Source organism: Choloepus didactylus, chromosome 13, assembly GCF_015220235.1.
Source record: "Choloepus didactylus isolate mChoDid1 chromosome 13, mChoDid1.pri, whole genome shotgun sequence".
Classification (NCBI taxonomy): Eukaryota; Metazoa; Chordata; class Mammalia; order Pilosa; family Megalonychidae; genus Choloepus; species Choloepus didactylus.
Genome location: NC_051319.1, coordinates 14,868,016 through 14,888,023, shown reverse-complemented (window position 1 = coordinate 14,888,023; position 20,008 = coordinate 14,868,016). Strand labels below are relative to the sequence as shown.

Sequence of the window (20,008 nt, the reverse complement as noted above, 5' to 3'; positions counted from 1 at the left end):
ACATTGAGCAAAGTCAACCAGAAAGAAAAGGACAAATACTGTATGGTCTCATTAACATGAACTAACATTAATGAGCAAACTTTTAAGAGTTAAAGCTGAGAATACAGGTTATCAGGGGATAGGAAGAGGGTAGAGATTCAGCATTTGATGCTGATGGAGTATAGAATGTTCAATGGGATTGATTAGATAGACCCATAAATGGATACATAATTCTGTATGAAGGTAGCACAATATTGTAAGTACACTGAACAAAGATGTCTGTGAGTAAAGCTGAAATAGGAGGGCTAGGGGCATGTATGACACCAGAAGGAAAGACAGATCATAAGTCTGGGACTGTACAACTTCGTGAAACCTAGAGTGGTAAATGATGGCGACTATATGTACAAATAAAAAAATGTTTTCACATATGGGAGAACAAATGAATGTCAACCTTGTAAGGTTTTGAAAAAGGGATGATATTGTGGAAAAAATATATAATCAATGCAAACTGGAGTCCATGGTTAACAGTAACATTGTAATATGCCTCCATTAAATGTAACAAAGGCAATATACCAAAGCTAAATGTCTAAGAGAGGGAGATATAAGGGAGGGGTATGGGATTCTTAAAAAAAAAAAAAACTTTACTGGAAAATGTGCTAAATGCTCATCAAATCTAAGAGAATTGTTTCATTCCCATCATGTAAATTGGCTTCTCATTCTTGCCTAGTTCCCTACTTGAGACTACTCTCTTTCAGAATAACTTCTCTTGACTGTAAAGCCTCAACATTTAGAACCATGATTTACACTTTTATGTTTTATTGGTCCTGGATATATTTTCTTTGTGTCTGTATAATTTTTTAAATTCCAATTTCAAACTGGTGAGAATTTTTTAAAAAAACAGGACTATATCTTCAATTTCATATGCATTTATGTCTAAAGACCAGCAGTAGCAAAATGGAAAAGACATAAGTTTTACAACAAAAAGATGAGTTAGTAAACCAGTTCTGCCACTTCGTAGCTGGATGGCCTATGACTCAGATTCTTTATCAGTAAAATGGAAATTAGAAATACCCATTTTGAAAGTTGTTGTGAGAATCCAATAAGATAATATAAGGAAAGCACATGACAAAGTAGACAACTTGATCAAGAATACCACTACTACTGATAAGAGTAATCTAAAGTTGCTACTGTAAAAGGGTTAAACATATTTCTTGCTAATAAAGTCCTCCAAAAAAGATATAAAAATCTCTTTTCATTCTTTTTCAGTAAATTTTTAAAAATGTTGTTCCTAACTCCACTTCGCAGAAATCATGTTAGAAGAACACTTAAAGTGGAATAAAATATGACAGCTCTTTTTTTCCCGTCCCTTTCTACTACCAGATTGCACTCTAATACGTCTGTAGTGCTCATTTACTTTTAGTTTGAGCCATATGAAACTGCCATATTTGTAGGTCAAAGCTGTCCAGCCTACTGGCTATTTCACACGATTCAACCTACAATTTACAAGCTCAATGAATACTTTTAGTGATCCAAGCTTGGGTTTCAATTGCTAACCAAAAGTCACTAAATGGGGACTGTGAAATAACAAAACGAACTTTAAAAATTCATTCTTATTTTATTCTTTTACTTTGTTCAAAGCTGTTCCTAAAACCAAAAAGTTGATATAATATCTTGAAGAAATATCCAAGTCAAAAACTACATAATCTTTCAGAATTATATTCTGGACTATGAAAAACATATATCACGAATAGGTGATCATCAAAATGATTAACATTAACATTTCAAGTGCCAACAATGTTTAAAGCTAGGGACCTCCTGAGTGTGCTTGTCTAAGCTAAAGGATCAAATACAGGAGACAAAAATATTTACCCTAACTAAAATTTGCCAAAATTATCTGCAACCCTTACCCCAAGAGATTAAGGCCCTAATGAATAGTTTAATAAAGGTCCCCAAGTGCTTCTAATATGCACCCAGGGTAGAGAACCACTGATCTACAAGAAGTTTTTTCATAATCCTACATTTTATAAATAAATGAAGACTAAATTTTAAGGGGAAAAATATGCATTCCTAGACCAGGTAAAATTCCAGAGGTTGTAGTCAACGAGAAAAGAAGGCTGGTACTGTTCAGAATAACTTAATTCAAATAAAAATCATACCAATATTCACAGTACAGTCCCATACATAGGTCTCTGTCGTGGTGTAGAGCTCTATGTACCCCAGAAAAACACATTCTTAAACTTAATCCAATCCTGTGGGTGTGAACCCAATGTAAGTAGGACTTTTTGATAAGGTTACTTAATCCTGTTACTGGGGTCCTTTATCAGCTGAATGAAATTCAGACAGAGACAGAGTAAGCTACAGGAGACCACAAGGTGAAATTCAATGGAACCTGGAAAACAGAGAGGTCAGGAGAGGCTACCATATGCATTGGATGTGACAGAGAAGCCAAGGACCAAGGACTGCCAGGCAGCCAGCCCCAGAATGCCAGTCTTCAGGAAGAAATCTTCACCCTGATGAAGATGCTCAGTTTACTTTAGCCTCAAAATCATGGGCCATTAAATTCCCACTGTTTTAGCCAACATAGTATTTGCTTGAGCAGCCTAGGAAACTAAAACATTCTCCCATTGTAAGAAAACAACACCTCACATCATCAAGAAACACTTCCCTCTCCTATGTAAAGTACTACAGTAAGAGTTGCACATTACAGCAATTAATAAAAATGTAATTTATAAAACATAAAAGAAAAGTCTCGTTATTTCATTAGGACCATAATGGTCATTTTCAATTACTACTGATACTCTTTCCTGTTTAAAAAAAAAATCTTATGCTAAATAATTAATAGAACACTCACAACTTGTTTTACATAATTTTAATCAATCAACTGAAAAAGAAGCCATACCTGTAATATAATTCCTATTTAATTTAAACTTACACATTTAAAAGAATTTCAATTAAGAAGAGTCTTACTGTTCTAGAATCCGAGAATGGATTGTATTCATCAAGTCCTGGTGGAACATTTCTTGTCACCTGTGTAACTGACGGGTCCTGGAATAAAATTTGAGGAAAAACTTTTATTACTTATCTTTTGAGAAACAATTTCATTTACTTATTTATTTACTTACCCTTTGAGAAACAATTTTTACATTTACACAGCATTTGGTTTATAGCTAAAATTTTGTTCACTCAGCAAAGGTAACAGAGGAAAATAAAGGAGGAAGAGTATCAGGAGTTATTTAGTCCTATTCCAACAAAGCTGAAATTTAAACCCAGTACTCTTATACCCTGAAAGGAAAACAAACAAAAACTGAGCTATATGCAAATAAGCTGCTAGCTATTATGAAGACTGAAAGTAGACCACCACTTAACTGTGTGGAACTGAATATGGCAATATCTAGCAAAATTACATCTGCATTTTCCTCAGACTCACATTCTCACATCTAGGAATCTATTCCAAAGATATACTGTCAAAATACTAGTTGAATGAGCAAAACAAACTAACTGTCTATTAGTAGATGTTTGAATAATCTATGGTGCATTTATATGATAAAGTATTGTGCAGCTGAATACTACGCAGTTTTAAAATGGCATAAGGAAGATCTATATATACACTGTAATGGAGTGATTTTTTTAAAAAAAGTAAGGTGAGAATAAGGGAAATAGGAGCTTATCTTTTTTGCAAGTAGGAAGATGAAAATGTGTATGTGTTTACTTATTTTTTTTTTAATGAAAGAATAGACCAAAAACTAATAAAAATGATTACCTATGGTGGAAGAAGGGAACAGTCAAGAGAGAGAATAGGCTTAGAAACTTGACTTCTCTTAAACTACCTTGTTTTATAGATTTGACTTTGGAATCATGAAAAAGTTTTATATAATTATAGAACAAAATTAATTCAAAAAGGAAAGGGGGGGACAAAATGTAGGGTCAAGAAAACGCATCCTGCTTAGCCAATATGCATGTCATCAATGTCATTCTTTCAAAATTTGGTGATAATCAATAACTGCTTCTTGAATGAGTATTATTACCATTCCTAGGGGAAAAAAATACAAACAGTAATATCTTTAAGATAGTAGCAGCAGTAATGAGCAGTATTACAGTAAGTCCCAACTCTCATTTTACAAATTCACATATCCAATTATCTCAAGTATTCTGAAACTCACTTTAAATTCTTAAAAAACAAACAAAAACCCTTACCTAGGGCATAGCTTAGTTCCAAAGAGCCCAGAGAGAAAACATTCTTTCAGTTTTCTACTTTTTTATTATAGTAACTAAAATGTACTTCCAGATTCTAGAAAAATTTAATCAGTTTTAATCCAGTTTTTGTGAAACTAGCAGTTCAACAAAAATCATTGTTTCAAACGAACTGAATTCACTTCTAGTAAATCTTGAATTTCTCTGAATATAGTATTAGATACAAAGCAGTAGAGTATATACAGGATACTAGATTTGAGGATGGTAAAGAGATGATATCTCTGAATTATCACAGAGTTTCAAATTAGTTTTCAATAAATGTAAATAGTGCTGAGGAAGTCATAGTCTCCAAACTTGCAGTAGACAAAGATGAAACATAATTATACATTCACATACATGCAAGTAATATTTAAGTAATTAAGTAATAATGAATAATTGTTTAGTACCTGTTAGGTATCCACCATTTACTTAAATTATTTCCAATCCTTGTTATGATCCTTCCTGGTAAATGGTATTGTTCCATTTTTCTAAGAAAGAAGCTGTGGCCTTAAAAAGGTCAAGAAACTTACTCAAGGTCAATTAGTATGTCTGAGACAAAATATGAGGCCAGGACTTTCCAGTACCTACAGATACCCTTTCCAACAAATACACTAAAAATAAGAGTTCACCACAATCACAACTTTGACAAGGGCACTGGTTGAGCTGATTGTTTACTGATGATTCCAAAACTTTTGGCTGGAAAATGTGTTTACATTTCCTCTTAATCTTAAATTCAAATCAAAGTGCAATTGCTTAAACTCATAATTTTGTTTCTTCTCTGATAATGGTTCTCAAACTATGCATACATTGGAATCACCTGGAGCACTCATTAAACCCCATATTGCTGAGTCCAAACCTCAGAGTTTCTGATTTAGTAGGTCTGAGATGGTGCCCCAGAATTTGCATTTCTAACAAGGGTAAGCTTCAAAGATAGTCTTATTTTACTGACTCAAGAATACACTTGGTTTCTGTATTTTATTAACTTTCCTGTAACAAGTAAAGATATCCTTTAGAGTTCAATTTAAATATTCTATGTGGATCTATGAATAAACATTAAACAGTTATATCTTTACTTCATATAGTTCAGCCACAGTTATTTCTGCTAAACCTTAATAATAATACGTAACTTTATAGTTTTATGTTCATTAAAAAGATGCATTATGAAAAAATGTTTTTATGAAGAATAGAATAAGTAAATATTTTACATATAGCATAACTGATTTTTTAATAACTTAATCCAAGTTTCTTTACCAAAGGTAGTGTACCTTTAAATGAATTCCAACTGATTTCCTCCCCCATGCCTTAAATCAGACATTTTTTTCAATCAGACATTTCTCAATCATTGCCACATAATAACCTCACCAGAAGATTCCAATCTGGCAAAGAGTACATCACCCTTAGCTGTATCATTATTCTACAAGTAAGGAGGTTAATTTAATAAACAATTCACATAGTTATTCAGCCTGTCTCCTGCTTATTTTTCTCTGTACATATACCAACTCTGAGCTAAACAGTAGTCTAATAACATAAAAGCCTAGCCTATGTGGATGACTGTATACAATCACATATTATATATCCACTTACTATGATACTTGCTAACACTCAATACATTTAGGTTTCAAGATTAACACTCAAATCCTTGAATGTCTTAGGTACTTGTTCTGTAGAGGAGAAAGTACTAGTCTAGGAATCAGAAACTCTAGGTCCTAGCAATGACTAGCTCTATGACCTTAGCTAAGTCACCAAAACTCTAAGACTCAATTTTCTCATCTGTAAAATAGAAGAAATTTACTAATCATCCTGGTCAGTTCCAGTTCTAAAATGCTATGCTATCTAAGCTGTATGTCTTGACTGTTTGGAAAGGTGACTACCTGTGTTCAAATCCCAGCTCCACTATTAAGAAGCAATAAATAAGCTTTGAACCAAGCACTTCATATTTCACTGCGCCTCAGTTTCTTAATCAGTAAAATGTACTAAACAGTTGGTGAATTACTACATGTAAACTACCTAATACAGTTCCTGCAAATGGAAAATGCTCAATAAGTGATAGCTAAGGATAAAAAAAAAGCTCTCCATCTATAATTAACTGAAATATTATGAAATATTATTTAATATTAACTGAAATATTTATTATACAAAATATAGTATATTTTGTATAACAAATAGGCCAAAAAACACCCACAGCCACCTTCTAAGGAAAGAAATCAGAAGTAGTTCTTTGCCTAACCTTTGTGTAATGTGACCCCATTACCACAGGTAAAGGATGAGGAATTGATCTCTGCTACCAAGTGAGCCATCTTGAAAGCTGGATATGAGGAAGCTTGGCAGACCCTAATAGCAGTGTTCCAAGATGGATAATGACTAATCAATCCAATAAGATCCTCCATCTTGAGAAAACTGAATATGAGACATAAAGATTGGTCATTAGTAGTGCAGAAGTTGACACCAATCATAGTAGAAACAGAGATAAACGGAAGCTGTCATAAGACGGTAACCAGACAAGGGAGCAGGAGTAGCAGATACAGTAAAAGAAATGGCAATTACTAGAGTTGTAGATAAGTCACCAAAGCAAAACCAAAGCCAACAAAGTTACTACTATTCTAATTGTGGAGGAATATTTTGTGGTACAGTAGTTTTCACAATGTCCTACAGATTCTCAAAAGGGCCTCAAGGTGAAAGAAAAAGGAAAATGAAGGGTGAGAAGGATAAATAAGGGAAAAGAAGGTGGTAGAGATCAGTCTCCCTGTATCTTCCCTTGAATCAGTGCAGCTCAACTTTGATCTGTTTTATAAATATTGATTTCATTTGAAAATGTCTTCCACTGCTTAACAGAAACACCTTGGTACCTCCCCTGAGACAACTGTTTCATTACAACTTCAGAGACACAGTTGGGCTTCCTTCCCTCCCCAGAATTCCTTACAATAAACCTCCATCACCTGAGGACTCTAAACATACTTCTGATGAGGCCTTGAGAAGAAATGATGAATGTGTTGTTGCAAACTGGAAGGAAGGTGATCCTTATTTATAGTGGCAGAGAATTTGGCAAAATTGAGTCCTGGTGTTGGATGGAAGGCAGAATTTGAAAGCGACAACCTGGAAACTTGAGCTGATGAGATCTCCAAGCAAAATATAGAAGTAGTAGTGTGGCTTTTACTTGCAGCTTATAGTAAAATGCGAGAAGACAAAGATAAGCTGAGAAATGAACTCTTGGTTTCAAAGAAACCAGAAATTGATGGCCTGAAAAACTCTGGGCTTCCAGGGGGTGAAACCCCAGACGCTACAGCCCAACGTGAGGTTTTAACCAAACATTGAACCCAGCCACCATTTCAGTACAAGCCAAGATTGAAGGATCAAGCAGAAGGGATTTGTGGAAAGTCCTATTGTCTGACGGCTTTGACCCCTGTGGGCTTCATGTGAAGCCAACAGAATTTCTGAGAGCTCTTTACAGACTAAGGCACTGCCAGTCGGGATTGGAGGAGACAGAAAAAGAACAAATTGAAGGAAAAATTTCTTCAAAGACAGAGCCATGGAGGTCGAGGTCTAGAGTCAAGAGGTCTCAGGCTGGGAGAGCGAAGTGGCCCACATACATGGAAAGGGTGAGTTTGCCCCAGAGGTCGAGCGTGGGCCTTCCACCTCGATGTTCAGGAGGGGTGTTGCCACCTTGGGCCTCAAAAAGGTTGGAGCACATTCCCAGGGTACTGGGGAGAGCCTGGCCACCACCCCACTGTTCTGAAGGGGTTGAGCATGTGCCCCGGAGATGGAAGGGATCCAGGTGCTGCCCCGATATTTGAGGAAGGTGGGGCCGAGAAGGTGGTCTCCCCAACATGTGGATATGTTGGAGCACTTACCCCAGCATTTGGAGAGAAAAGGACTGCTACAAAAGCCTTTAGAAAAGGTTGAACTCCTGCTCTCTCAAGCCCCAAGGACACAACATCATTCTGTAAATGACTCGCAGACTTAGAAACCTAATGGAGTTTACCCTGCAGGTTTTATTGGTCCCTTAAACCCTGCTTTGCCTACTGTTTCTCCTTATGGCAATGGGAATGTTTATCCTATGACTGTCCCTCCTTTGTATACTGGAAGCACATAAACTTGTCCTAAGTTCACAGACCCACAGCTAAAGGAGAATTATGCCTTAGGACCAACCATGCCTATAATTGATTTTGATGGGATCTTGTACTTAACTATTGTTACTGAAATGATTTAAGTTTCTGTGGTATTGTTGTGGGATGAAATGTATTCTGTATATGGAAAAATAATATCATTTTGGGATCCAGGGGCTGGAATGCACCAGTTCGATGTAGTATGTCCCCAAAATGCCATTATCTTTGATGCAATCGTGTGTGGGCAAACATATTAGTGTTGATTAGATTTTGGAATCCTTTGGGTGTTTCCATGGAGATGTAATTCAATCAACTGTGGACAAGACCTTTGGTTAGATAATTTCCATGGAGGTGTTGCCCCACCCATTCAGGATGGGTCTGAATTAAATTACTGGAGCACTATATAAGCTCAGACGAGAAGGAGCAAGCTTGCTATAGCGAAGAAGGACACTTTGAAGAATGCAAAGAAGCTGAGAGAGTAGCTACAGATGAGAGAGAGTTTGAAGACGGTCGTTGAAAGTCGACTTCTGCTCTGGAGAAGCTAAGAGTGGACAAATGCCCCAAGAGCAACTGAGAGTGACATTTTTGAGGAACTGCAGCCTAGAGAGGAATGTCCTGGGAGAAAGCCATTCTGAAACCAGAACTTTGGAGCAGATGCCAGCCATGTGCCTTCCCAGCTAAGAGGTTTTCCAGACACCACTGGCCATGATCCAGTAAAGGTACCTGGTTGCTGATGTGTTACCTTGGACACTTGATGGTCTTAAGACTGTAACTGTGTAACCAAATAAACCCCCTTTTATAAAAGCCAATCCATTTCTGCTGTTTTGCATTCCAGCAGCATTAGCAAACTAGAACAGCCTCCTTAATAGTCTCCCTCCAAACTCCAATTGATTCTCCACAATTAGCCAGAATAAGCTTTTCAAAATTCAAACTTGGTGATTGTTGAAAGATGGCAGTGTAGGGAGCTCCAGGACTCAGTCTTTCCATCAAAACAACTATTAAACAGGCAGGAACGTCTGGAACAACTATATTGAAAACTCTAGAGGCCAGAAGAACACTGTGCAGGATCCAGGGAACAGCAGGAGGAAGAGACTGATAAATTATGATAAGAAACAGTACATTGCTCTCTCACACTATGGCTACTGGCGCCTACCCCCACTCTCATAGCAGGCCACCATGGGGTCCAGTCCCTGGCTACCTCTCTGGTGACATAAAGGGACATAAAAATCTTCTTCCCCAAGAAACGGAGTGGGCACAGCCAATCACTGATTAGCAATTCTGGTGCGCTGGGGGCCCAGCTCTCAGAGCAACCATTGTTTCAACTCTCCCAAACAAAGGCAGTGGCAGTCATTGTTTCAACCTGCCCTGCCTTGGACACCGGCAGCAGCAGTGGAGACTTATAGACACTGCTCTTCCTCAGAGCTGCAGGGAAGAGTTAGATGCAGGGCTGCATTTGCTGGGCAGACTAGGAAAGCTCAACTTTGGGGAGCCATCAGAGAAGCTCTTGGCACCCTTCCTGATCCCCTCCCAAGGGCACTTTGAAGATAGCGTGCACCCTACTTGTGGGTCCTTGACCATATTTTGGCTGGGAAAAACTGTCTTGGAAAAGTCTGCTCTGGTATGCTCCTCCTCCCAGCATTTCCATTCAGGCATAAGCAGCTTGCGACAACAAAAGTAGTGTAAAAAACCAGAATACAGTCTGGAGCAAAGGCCAACTGACTTCAAACACCAGGAGAGAGAGGTCTCTCTCCTGGGAAACAAAGGGGACAGTCAAACTCCTATAAATAGGAAAATTCCAAACCAACTATCAAACAAAAGCCCAGGAAAAGACAGAGGCCCAGAAAGACAAGGAAAACAATGTTTGCCTTGGGCAGACCATCCAGTTAGGCGAGCTGAAGCTCAACAAAATCTCTGTCTTAGCCTCAGCTAGCTACAAGCCAAGAAACAGACACTTCAGGGAAATAAACCCCGAGTTAACATTTTAAAATAATAAAATGTACAAGATGCAACAAGACAAAGAAACAGGAAATGATCACACATCAAAAGGAAGAAAATAAAAATCCAGAAAACACCAAAAAAGAAGACAACAATGTGGAAATACAGAATAAAGCCTTTAAAAAATGATCCTAAAAATGCTCAAGGAGATGAAGGGAAATACACAAAAAGATATCAGGATAAAGATGACCAGGAAACCAAGGAATCAACAATAAGAGAGTCTTAGTAAAGAGACAGAAATTTTAAAAAGGGACCAAACAGAACTATCAGATTTGAAAATCACAATAACTAAAATGAAATATACCCATGAGGGTTTCAAGAGCAGATTGGGGGGGGGGGGGGGGTTGTCTAAGATGGCAGATTAGGAGAGACAGAGCAAAATTCTCCCCCATGAAAAACCCTAGACAAAAGACAAAAAGTGTGCAAGAATAGCAGGTCCAGGGTTCCACCGCTGGGCAGGGATGTCTACATCCACAGTGACTGTGTACATGGATAAACCAAGAAACTGTGTTTGGTCCGGAAAGTCGCTGGGGAAACAGCAGCCAGAGTCACAGTCAAGCCCAGTGGGGAGAAACTGAGAGACTGTGTTTGGAGGCAGGTTAGTGTAAGACCCAGAAAGCGGCCAGGGAACTGGCAGCTGGAGCCACAATAGAGAGCAGTGGGGAGAAACTGAGAGACCGTGTATGGAGGCAGGTTAGTGCAAGACCCAGAAAGCCAACAGAGAACCGGCAGCCAGTCCCGCTTTTGAGCGCAGGGGGGAGTACCTTCCATGCCCTGGGCACCCGCCTCAGTATCTGGTGTGGGTGATAACCCTTCGCACACCTAAGAGCTCCATGTGAGGGAAGGACCACTGCAGCAGGTGGATGATCGCGGAAGTGGGCAGTTTTCATGCCCCACGCAGCCATCTTTACAGCCAGCTGGGAGAAAGCCCTTTGCAGCACTGCAGCCAAATGCTTCACTGAGGGAATTCAGGATTCAGCTGGCTTGTGACGGTGTGGAAGACCATAGTGTGTACAGCCTAGAGACAGGGGTGCCTCATGTAAGTACCAGGAGCCCCACACCAATCCAGGGACCTGTGGCCCCATGGCAAAGAGGGACTGTGGGGAATCTAAGCTGAAGGGTTAGATGCATGCTGCAGCCCCAGGGTGTTCTATCCACAGTCCCAGGAATGGCTGGGTCTTAAAGCCCTCTTCCCTGCCAAACTGTAAAGGGCACGTCCCCCACCCACAGGGCTGTCAGTCCCCACTGCACACTGTAAATTGCTGCACTGATTGGACCTCCACATGGTTTGGGCCCCACTCGGTGAAAAGACAAAGTTTGGGAGAACCGGCTTAAGGGTAAGAAGTGGCTCAGGAGAGCCATCTGCTGGTAGGTCATGGAAAGTGCACTCCAGCAAGCTATACCTCTGTCAAATTATAGACAATTATTTAAATAAGCCTGCATATCCTAAAAGAACTATCACAATAAGCAAATGCCAAGAAGCCAAAAACAACAGAAAATTATAAAGCATATGAAGAAACCAAAAGGTATGGATAACCCAAATGTCCAAATTGAAAAACCAGAGGAGATAAAGAATTTGGAGCAATTGATCAAAGAAGTAATCACAAATACCAACATCATGGCTCAGGATAAAAAGGACACTGTGCCAGTTTGAATGTATTATGTCCCCCAGAGAAAGCCACATTCTTTGATGCAATCCTGTGGGGCAGACATATAAGTGAGGATTAAGTTGGAACATCTGGATTAGATTGCTTCCATGGAAATGTGCCCCACCCAACTATGGGTGTTGACTCTGATTGGATAATTTCCATGGAGGTGTTATCTCACCCATTCAGGGTGTGTCTAAATTAAATCACTGGAGCCATATAAACGAGCTGACAAACAGAAGGAGCTCAGTGCAACTCTGAGTGACATTCTGAAGAGGAGCTACAGCCAAGAGGGACACTTTGAAGAAGGCACAGAAGCTGAGAGAGTAGCTGCAGATGAGAGACAGTTTGAAGATGGCTGTTGAAAGCAGACTTTTGCTCCAGAGAAGCTAAGAGAGGATAAACACCCCAAGAGCAACTGAGAGTGACATTTTTGAGGAACTGCAGCCTAGAGAGCAAAGTCCTGGGAGAAAGCCATTTTGAACCCAGAACTTTGGAGCAGACACCAGCAACATGCCTTCTCAGCTAACAGAGGTTTTCCGGACACCATTGGCCACCCTCCAGTGAAGGTACCTAATTGCTGATGTGTTACCTTGGACATTTTATGGCCTTAAGACTATAACTATATAACAAAATAAACCCCCTTTATAAAAGCCAATCCATCGCCGGTGTTTTGCATTCCGGCAGCATTAGCAAACTAGAATAGACATCAAGAAGACCCTAGAAGAGCATAAAGAAGAATTTGTAAGAGTAAACAAAAAAAGAAAATAGCAGATACTATGGAAATAAAAGCACCTGTTTATTAAATTTAAAAGATACTTGAGATATAACACCAGCTTTGAAGAAGTAGAGGAACGAATAAGCAAACTCACAGAAAATCTGTTGGAAAATGAAAGTACAAAAGAACAAAAGCTGAAAAAAATCAAAAAATTTGAAATGGATCTCAAGGAAATGATGGACAACATGAAGTGCACAAATATAAGAATCATTGGAGTTCCAGAAGGGGAAGAGAAGGGTAAAGGACTAGGAAGAGTATTCAAAGACACTGTTAGGGAAAACTTCCAAATCATTTTAAATGGCATAAATATGCAAATCACAGATGGCCAACAAACTTCAAAGAGAATACATATTTCAAATAAACCCACTCTGAGTCATATTCTGATCAGACTGTCAAATGCTGAAGAGGAGAAAGTTCTAAAAGCAGCAAGAGAAAAGTGATTCACCACAAACAAGGGAAACAATGTAAGACTAAGTAGTGACTATTCAGCAGCCACCATGGAAGCAAGAAGGCAGTGGTATGACATATTCAAAATTCTCAAAGAGAAAAATGGCCAACCAAGAATCCTTTATTCAGTAAAGCTCTCCATCAAATCTGATGGAGAGCTTAAAATTTTGATAAACAAATGTTGACAGAAGTTCCTAACAAGAGACCTACCCTAAATAAGTATGAAAGGAGCCCTACTGGCTGAGAAAAAAAGAAAGGAGAGAGAGGCTAGAGAAGGACTCAGAACTAAAGAGTTTTAGAAAGGGTACGTTAAAGGAAATAAAGAGAGGGAAAACATACACCAGACACATAAAAACCACAGGGTATGATGGCTAATTAAAGAACTGCCTTCACAGTAATAACATCAAATGTGAATGGATTAAACTCCCAATTAAAAGATACAGATTGGCAGAATGGATTTAAAAATATGAACCATCAATATACTGCTTACAAGACACTCATCTCAGACCCAGAGACAAAAAGAAATTGAAAGTGAAAAGATGGAAAAATATATTCCATGCAAGCTTCAGTCAAAAGACAGCAGGGGTTGTAATATTAATCTCAGATAAAATAGACTTTAAATGCAAGGATGTCATAAGAGACAAAGAAGGACACTATACACTAATAAAAGGGACAATTTATCAGGAAGAAATAAAATCATAAATGTCGATGTCCCAAAGTACATGAAACAAACACTGGCAAAACTGAAGGAAGCAATAGCTGTTTTCACAATAATTGTGGGAGGCTTCAATATATCACTGTCTCCTATAGCTAGATCAACCAGACAGTGGACCGATAAGAAATATGAAACCCTAAAGAATGCGATAAATGAATTTGACTTAATAGACATATATAGAGCATTACATCACAAATCACCAGGATACACATTCTTCTCTAATGCTCATGGAACTTTCTCCAGGATAGATCATATGCTGGGGCATACAACAAGCCTCAATAACTTTAAAAAGATTGGAATTATTCAAAGTACATTCTCTGATCACATTGGAATACAACTAGAAGTCAATAATCATCAAATATCTAGAACAATCATGAATATCTGGAGGTAAAAAAACACACTCCTAAACAATCAGTGGGTTAAAGAAGAAATTGCAAGAGAAATTGCTAAATATCTAGAGATGAATGAAAATGAGAACACTACATATCAAAACTTATGGGATGCAGAAAGGCGGTATTGAGGGGGAAATTTATAGCTCTAATGCATACTTAAAAAGGAAGAAAGAGCTAACATCAAAGAATCAATGGAAAAACTGAAAAAGCTAGAAAATGAACAGCAAACTACTCCTAAACCAAGCAGAAGAAAAGAAATAACAAGGATTAAAGCAGAAATAAATGACACAGAGAACAAAAAAAAAGGAAAAAATAACACCAAAAGTTGGTTCTTTGAGAAGACTGACAAGACCTTTAGCTAGACTGACAAAATCAAAAAGAGAGGAGACCCAAATAAACAAAATAATAAATGAGAGAGGGGACATTACTGCAGATCCCAAAGAAAATCAAAAAATCATAAGGATACTATGAACAAATGTACACCAACAAACTAGATAATTTAGAGGAAATGGACAATTTCCTGAAAACACATGAACAATCTAGATGACCAGAGAAGGAATAGAAGACTTCAACAAACCAATCACAAACAAAGAGATCCAAGGAGTCATCAAAAAGCTTCTCACAAATAAAAGCCCAGGGCCAGATGGCTTCACAGGGGAATGCTACCAAACTTTCCAAAAAGAACTAACATGAATCTTACTTAAACTCTTTCAAAAAATTAAAGAAAATGGAAAACTACTTAACTCATTTTATACAGCTAACATCACTCTAATACCAAAATCAAGTAAAGATGCTACAAGAAAGGAAAACTACAGGCCAATCTCCCTTAAGAAATAGATGCAAAAATTCTCAAAAAAATACTGGCAAATCAAATCCAAAGACACATTAAAAAAATCATACACCATGACCAAGAGGGGTTCATTCCAGGCATGCAGGGATAGTTCAACATAAGAAAATCAATTAATGTAATGCAACACATTAACAAATCAAAAGAGAAAAATCAAATGATCATCTCAATAGATGCTGAAAAAGCATTCGACAAAATCTAGCATCCTTTTTTGACAAAAACAATTCAAAAGGTAGGAACTGAAGGACCTTAACTTCCTCAATATGAACAAGGGCATATATGAAAAACCCACAGCCAGCAACAGCTAGACCGAAAGCCTTCCCTCTAAGATTAGGAACGAGACAAGGATGCCCACTGTCACCACTGTTATTCAACAATGTGCTAGAAGTGCTAGCCAGAGCAATCTGGCAAGAAAAAGAAATAAAAGGCATCCAAATTGGAAAGGAAGAAGTAAACCTGTCATTATTTGCAGATGATATGATCTTATATTTGGAAAACCCTGAGAAATTGACGACACAGCTACTTGAGCTACTAAAATTAGCAAAGTAGCAGGATACAAGATTAATGCACATCAGGAACCATCAATGTGGGGAAGCCCAACCCACTACATTCTTCCCCAGCAATGTTAACATTAGTGGTAGCATATAATATTTCTCTTTTTGTGCCTGATGAGCTCACAGAAATTGGGGACTGGTGGTTTGAAGGGCTGAGCCCTCAATCACAGGACTTGCCCTTGGTAAGACTGTTACTGCAAAGGAGAGGCTAGGCCTGCCTATAATTGTGCCTAAGTGTGTCCTCCTGAAAGCCTCTTTGTGCTCAGATGCGTCCGTCTCTCTCTAAATAAGCCAACTTGGCAGGTGAAGTCACTGCCCTCCCCTCTATGTGGGATCTGACAATCCCGGGGTGTAAATCCCCCTGTCAACATGGAATATGACTCGCGGGGAGGAATCTAGACCCGGCATCGTGGGTAGAGAACATCTTCTTGACCAAAAGGGAGATGTGAAATGAAATGAAGTAAGTTTCAGTGGATGAGAGATTCCAAAAGCAGCCACGAGGTCACTCTGGTGGGCCCTCTTATGTACAATATAGATAACCCTTTTTGGGTTCTAATGACTTGGAAGAGCTAGCAGTAAATACCTGAAACTATCAAATTACAACCCAGAACCATTAAATCTTGAAGACAATCGTATACAAATGTAGCTTATGAGAGGAGACAATGTGATTGGGAAAGCCACTCTCCTCTGTGGCTTCCTCCCCACTTCATGAGGATCTGACACCCAGGGGAGTAAATCTCCCTGACAACATGCAATATGACTCCCGGGGAGGAATCTAGACCTGGCATTGTGGGATGGAGAACATCTTCTTGACCAAAAGGGGGATGTGAAAGGAAATGAAATAAGCTTCAGTGGCAAAGAGATTCCAAAGGAGCCTAGAGGTCACTGTTGTGGGCACTCTTATGCACAATATAGACAACCTTTTTTAGGTTCTAATGACTTGGAACAGCTAGCAGTAAATACCTGAAACTATCAAACTACAACCCAGAAACCATGAATCTTGAAGACGATTGTATAAAAATGTAGCTTAGGAGGGGTGACAGTGTGATTAGGAAAGCCATATAGACCACACTCCCCTTTGTCCAGTGTATGGATTGATGAGTAGAAAAATGGGGGCAAAAAAAAAAAAAAAAAGGCACCCAGTGTTCTTTTTTTACTTTAATTGTTCTTTTTCACTTTAATTTTTCTTATTTTTGTGTGTGGTAATGAAAATGTTCAAAAATTAATTTTGGTGATGAACACACAACTATATAATGGTACTGTGAACAACTAAATGTATGCTTTGTTTGACTGCATGGTATGTGAATATATCTCAATAAAAATGAATTAAAAAAAAAAAAAAAGAATGGAACAGGGAAAAAAAAAAAAAAAAGCCACAGTAGTCAAAACAGCACAGTATGGCACAAAGATAGACATATTGATCAAGGGAATCAAATTGAGAATTTGGAAATAAACCTCCAGATCTATGGTCAACTGATCTTTGATAAGGCCCCTAAATCCACTGAACTAGGACATAACAGTCTCTGCAACAAACGGGGCTAGGAGAGAAAAAAAAAGAAAAGAAAAACAAAACAAAACAAATGGGGCTAGGAGAACTGTATATCCATATCCAAAAGAATGAAAGAGGACCCCTACCTCACACCCTATATAAAATTAACTCAAAGTGGATCACAGACCTGAATATAAGTGACAGGACCATAAAACTCCTAGAAGATAATGTAGGAAAACATCTTCAAGACCCTATATTAGGAGGCTGCTTCTTATACCTTACACCCAAAGCCCAGGCAATGAAAAAATAAATAGATAAATGGGAACTCCTCAAAATTAAAAGCTTCTGTACCTCAAAGGAATTTGTCAAAAAAGGTGAAGAGGCAGCCAACTCAATGGGAAAAAATATTTGGAAATCATGTATCTGATAAAAAACTGGTATCTTGCATCTATAAAGAAATCCTACAACTCAATGGCAATAGTACAAACAGCCCAATTATAAAATGGGCAAAAGATATGAAAAGACATTTCTCTGAAGAATAAATACAAATGGCTAAAAAACACAAGGGAAAATGTTCATCTTCACAGCTATAAGGGAGATACAAATCAAGACCACAAGGAGATATCATCTCACACCAATAAGAATGGCTGCCATCAAACAAACAGGAAACTACAAATGCTGGAGAGGATGTGGAGAAATTGGAACTCTTATCCATTGCTGGTGGGACTGTATAATGGTATAGCCACTCTGAAGGACAGTCTATTGGTTCCTTAGAAAACTAAATACTGAGTTACACTTCGATCCAGCAATTTCACTTCTTGGTATATACTCAGAAGATCTGAAAGCCGTGACATGAACAGATATTTGCACACTGATGTTCATAGTGGCATTATTCACAATTGCCAAGAGATGGAAACAATCCAAATGTCCTTCAACAGATGAGTGGATAAACAAAATGTGGTATACACACACAATGGAATACTATGCGGCAGTAAGAAGGAACGAGGTCTTGAAACATATGACAACATGTATGAACCTTGAAGACATAATGCTGTGTGAAATAAGCCAGACACAAAAAAGAGACACATTGTACGTTAACACTAAGGTGAACTCTGTGAAACATATAAAATATTTTTCAGAATGTAGAGGATCTAGAGACAGACAGCAACTAGTGAAGGGGGAATGATAATCTAGTAAGAACAGATAAGTTATGGAGGGTAACCTTGATCTTATGGAAATGCTCAGGAATTACTATGGTTTGTTAATTTTCTTGGGCTATGGTAGGAACATGTTGGAAGCAATACAGTTACTTTAGGTTATATGTTTTTCTTATTCGTTTTCTTTTGTTTGAATTGTTTTTTTAATTTTTTGATAAAGTTTTTTTTTTAAAAAAAGAGCAGACTGGAACTGGCAGAAGAAAGAATCAGTGAATTCAAAGACAAGACACTTGAAATAAGGCTGAAGAGAAGAAAGAACAAAGAAATAGTAAAAGTAAAAATATCCTAAGAAACCTTTGGGATACCATGAAGTACACCGACACACATATTGCAGGAGACATAGGAAAAGAAAGAGGGGAAAAGAGCAGAAGCAATATTCAAACAAATAATGACTGAGAACTTCATGAACTTAACAAAGATGAGAATATTGAATATGTACATCCAAGAAGCCCAGAGAAACCAAACAGGATGAACATTAAGAAAAACACACTGTTATATATTGATCATGCTATCGAATACAAAGGACAAGGAGTAAGTTCTGAAAGTGACAGGAGAAAAGCAATATATTACATATAAGGGATTCCCAATTAGATTGAGTTCCAATTTCTCATCAGAAACCACGGAGGCAAGAAGGCAGTGGGTTGAAATGCTTGAAGTGCTGCAAGAAAACAACCACCAGCCAAGAATGTTATATCCAGTGAGACTCTTTCAAAAATGAGGGTTACATTAAGACATTCTCAGCTAAGCAAAAGCTGAGGGAGTTCTTCACCATTAGACCTACGCTACAAGAAATGCTAAAGGAAGTTTTTCAGACTGAAAGGGAAGGATACTAGATTGTGGTTCACAGTGGCATAAGAAATAAAGACCTGTAATAAAGATAACCATTTGGGTAAGTATAAATAACAGTATTATTTTAGTGTATTGTTTGATATGTAACTCCACTTCTTACCTCTGACAAAGGCTAAAATGCAAATATGTAAAAAGAAATGATAAATCTGTATTTTGTGTCATACAAAGTACAAAGAAGTACTAACACATACCAGAAATAAAAAAGGTAGAAAGACAAAGAGGTATAAGAAACATATATCTGCAAGCTATTGAAGTTAAGTTGATATCAAAACAAATATGATTGTTATATATTTAGAATGCTAAATTTTAACCCCATGGTAAACACAGGGAAAACATGAAAAATATATCCAGATAGAAATGAGAAGGCACTCAATATGATACAACACAAAAAAGCAAATAAATATAAAGGTAGGCTTTAACAGAATTGAGGGACACAATAAGGCTTACAAAGACCAAATAACAAAATGACAGAAGAAAGTCCTGCATTATCAGTAGTGACTTTAAATGTAAATGGATTGAACTCTCCACTCAAAAGGCAGAGGTTGGCAGAATGGTTTAGAAAATATGACCCAACGATATGCTATCTGCAAGAGACTCACCTTTAAACTCAAAGATACAAGAAGGCTGAGGGTGAAAGGATGGAAAAAAATATGACATGCAAGGAGAAAACAAAAGAAACCTGGGGTGGCTATACCAATATAGGATAAAATAGACTTTCAGTCAGTAACAGTTATAAGCAACAAAGATGGTCACTATATACAGATAAA

At 37.9% G+C, this 20,008-nt stretch overlaps 1 protein-coding gene across 1 annotated transcript in view; it reads right to left on the bottom strand.

The window, feature by feature from the left end:
• The window catches only part of SCAMP1 (secretory carrier membrane protein 1), a 131,627-nt gene that overhangs the window by 76,431 nt on the left and 35,188 nt on the right, over positions 1–20,008 (bottom strand). Inside the window, exon 2 of the mRNA XM_037801219.1 lies at positions 2,947–3,024. Within this exon, the coding sequence (XP_037657147.1) occupies positions 2,947–3,024 (78 nt within the window). The remainder of the gene's footprint in view (positions 1–2,946; positions 3,025–20,008) is intronic.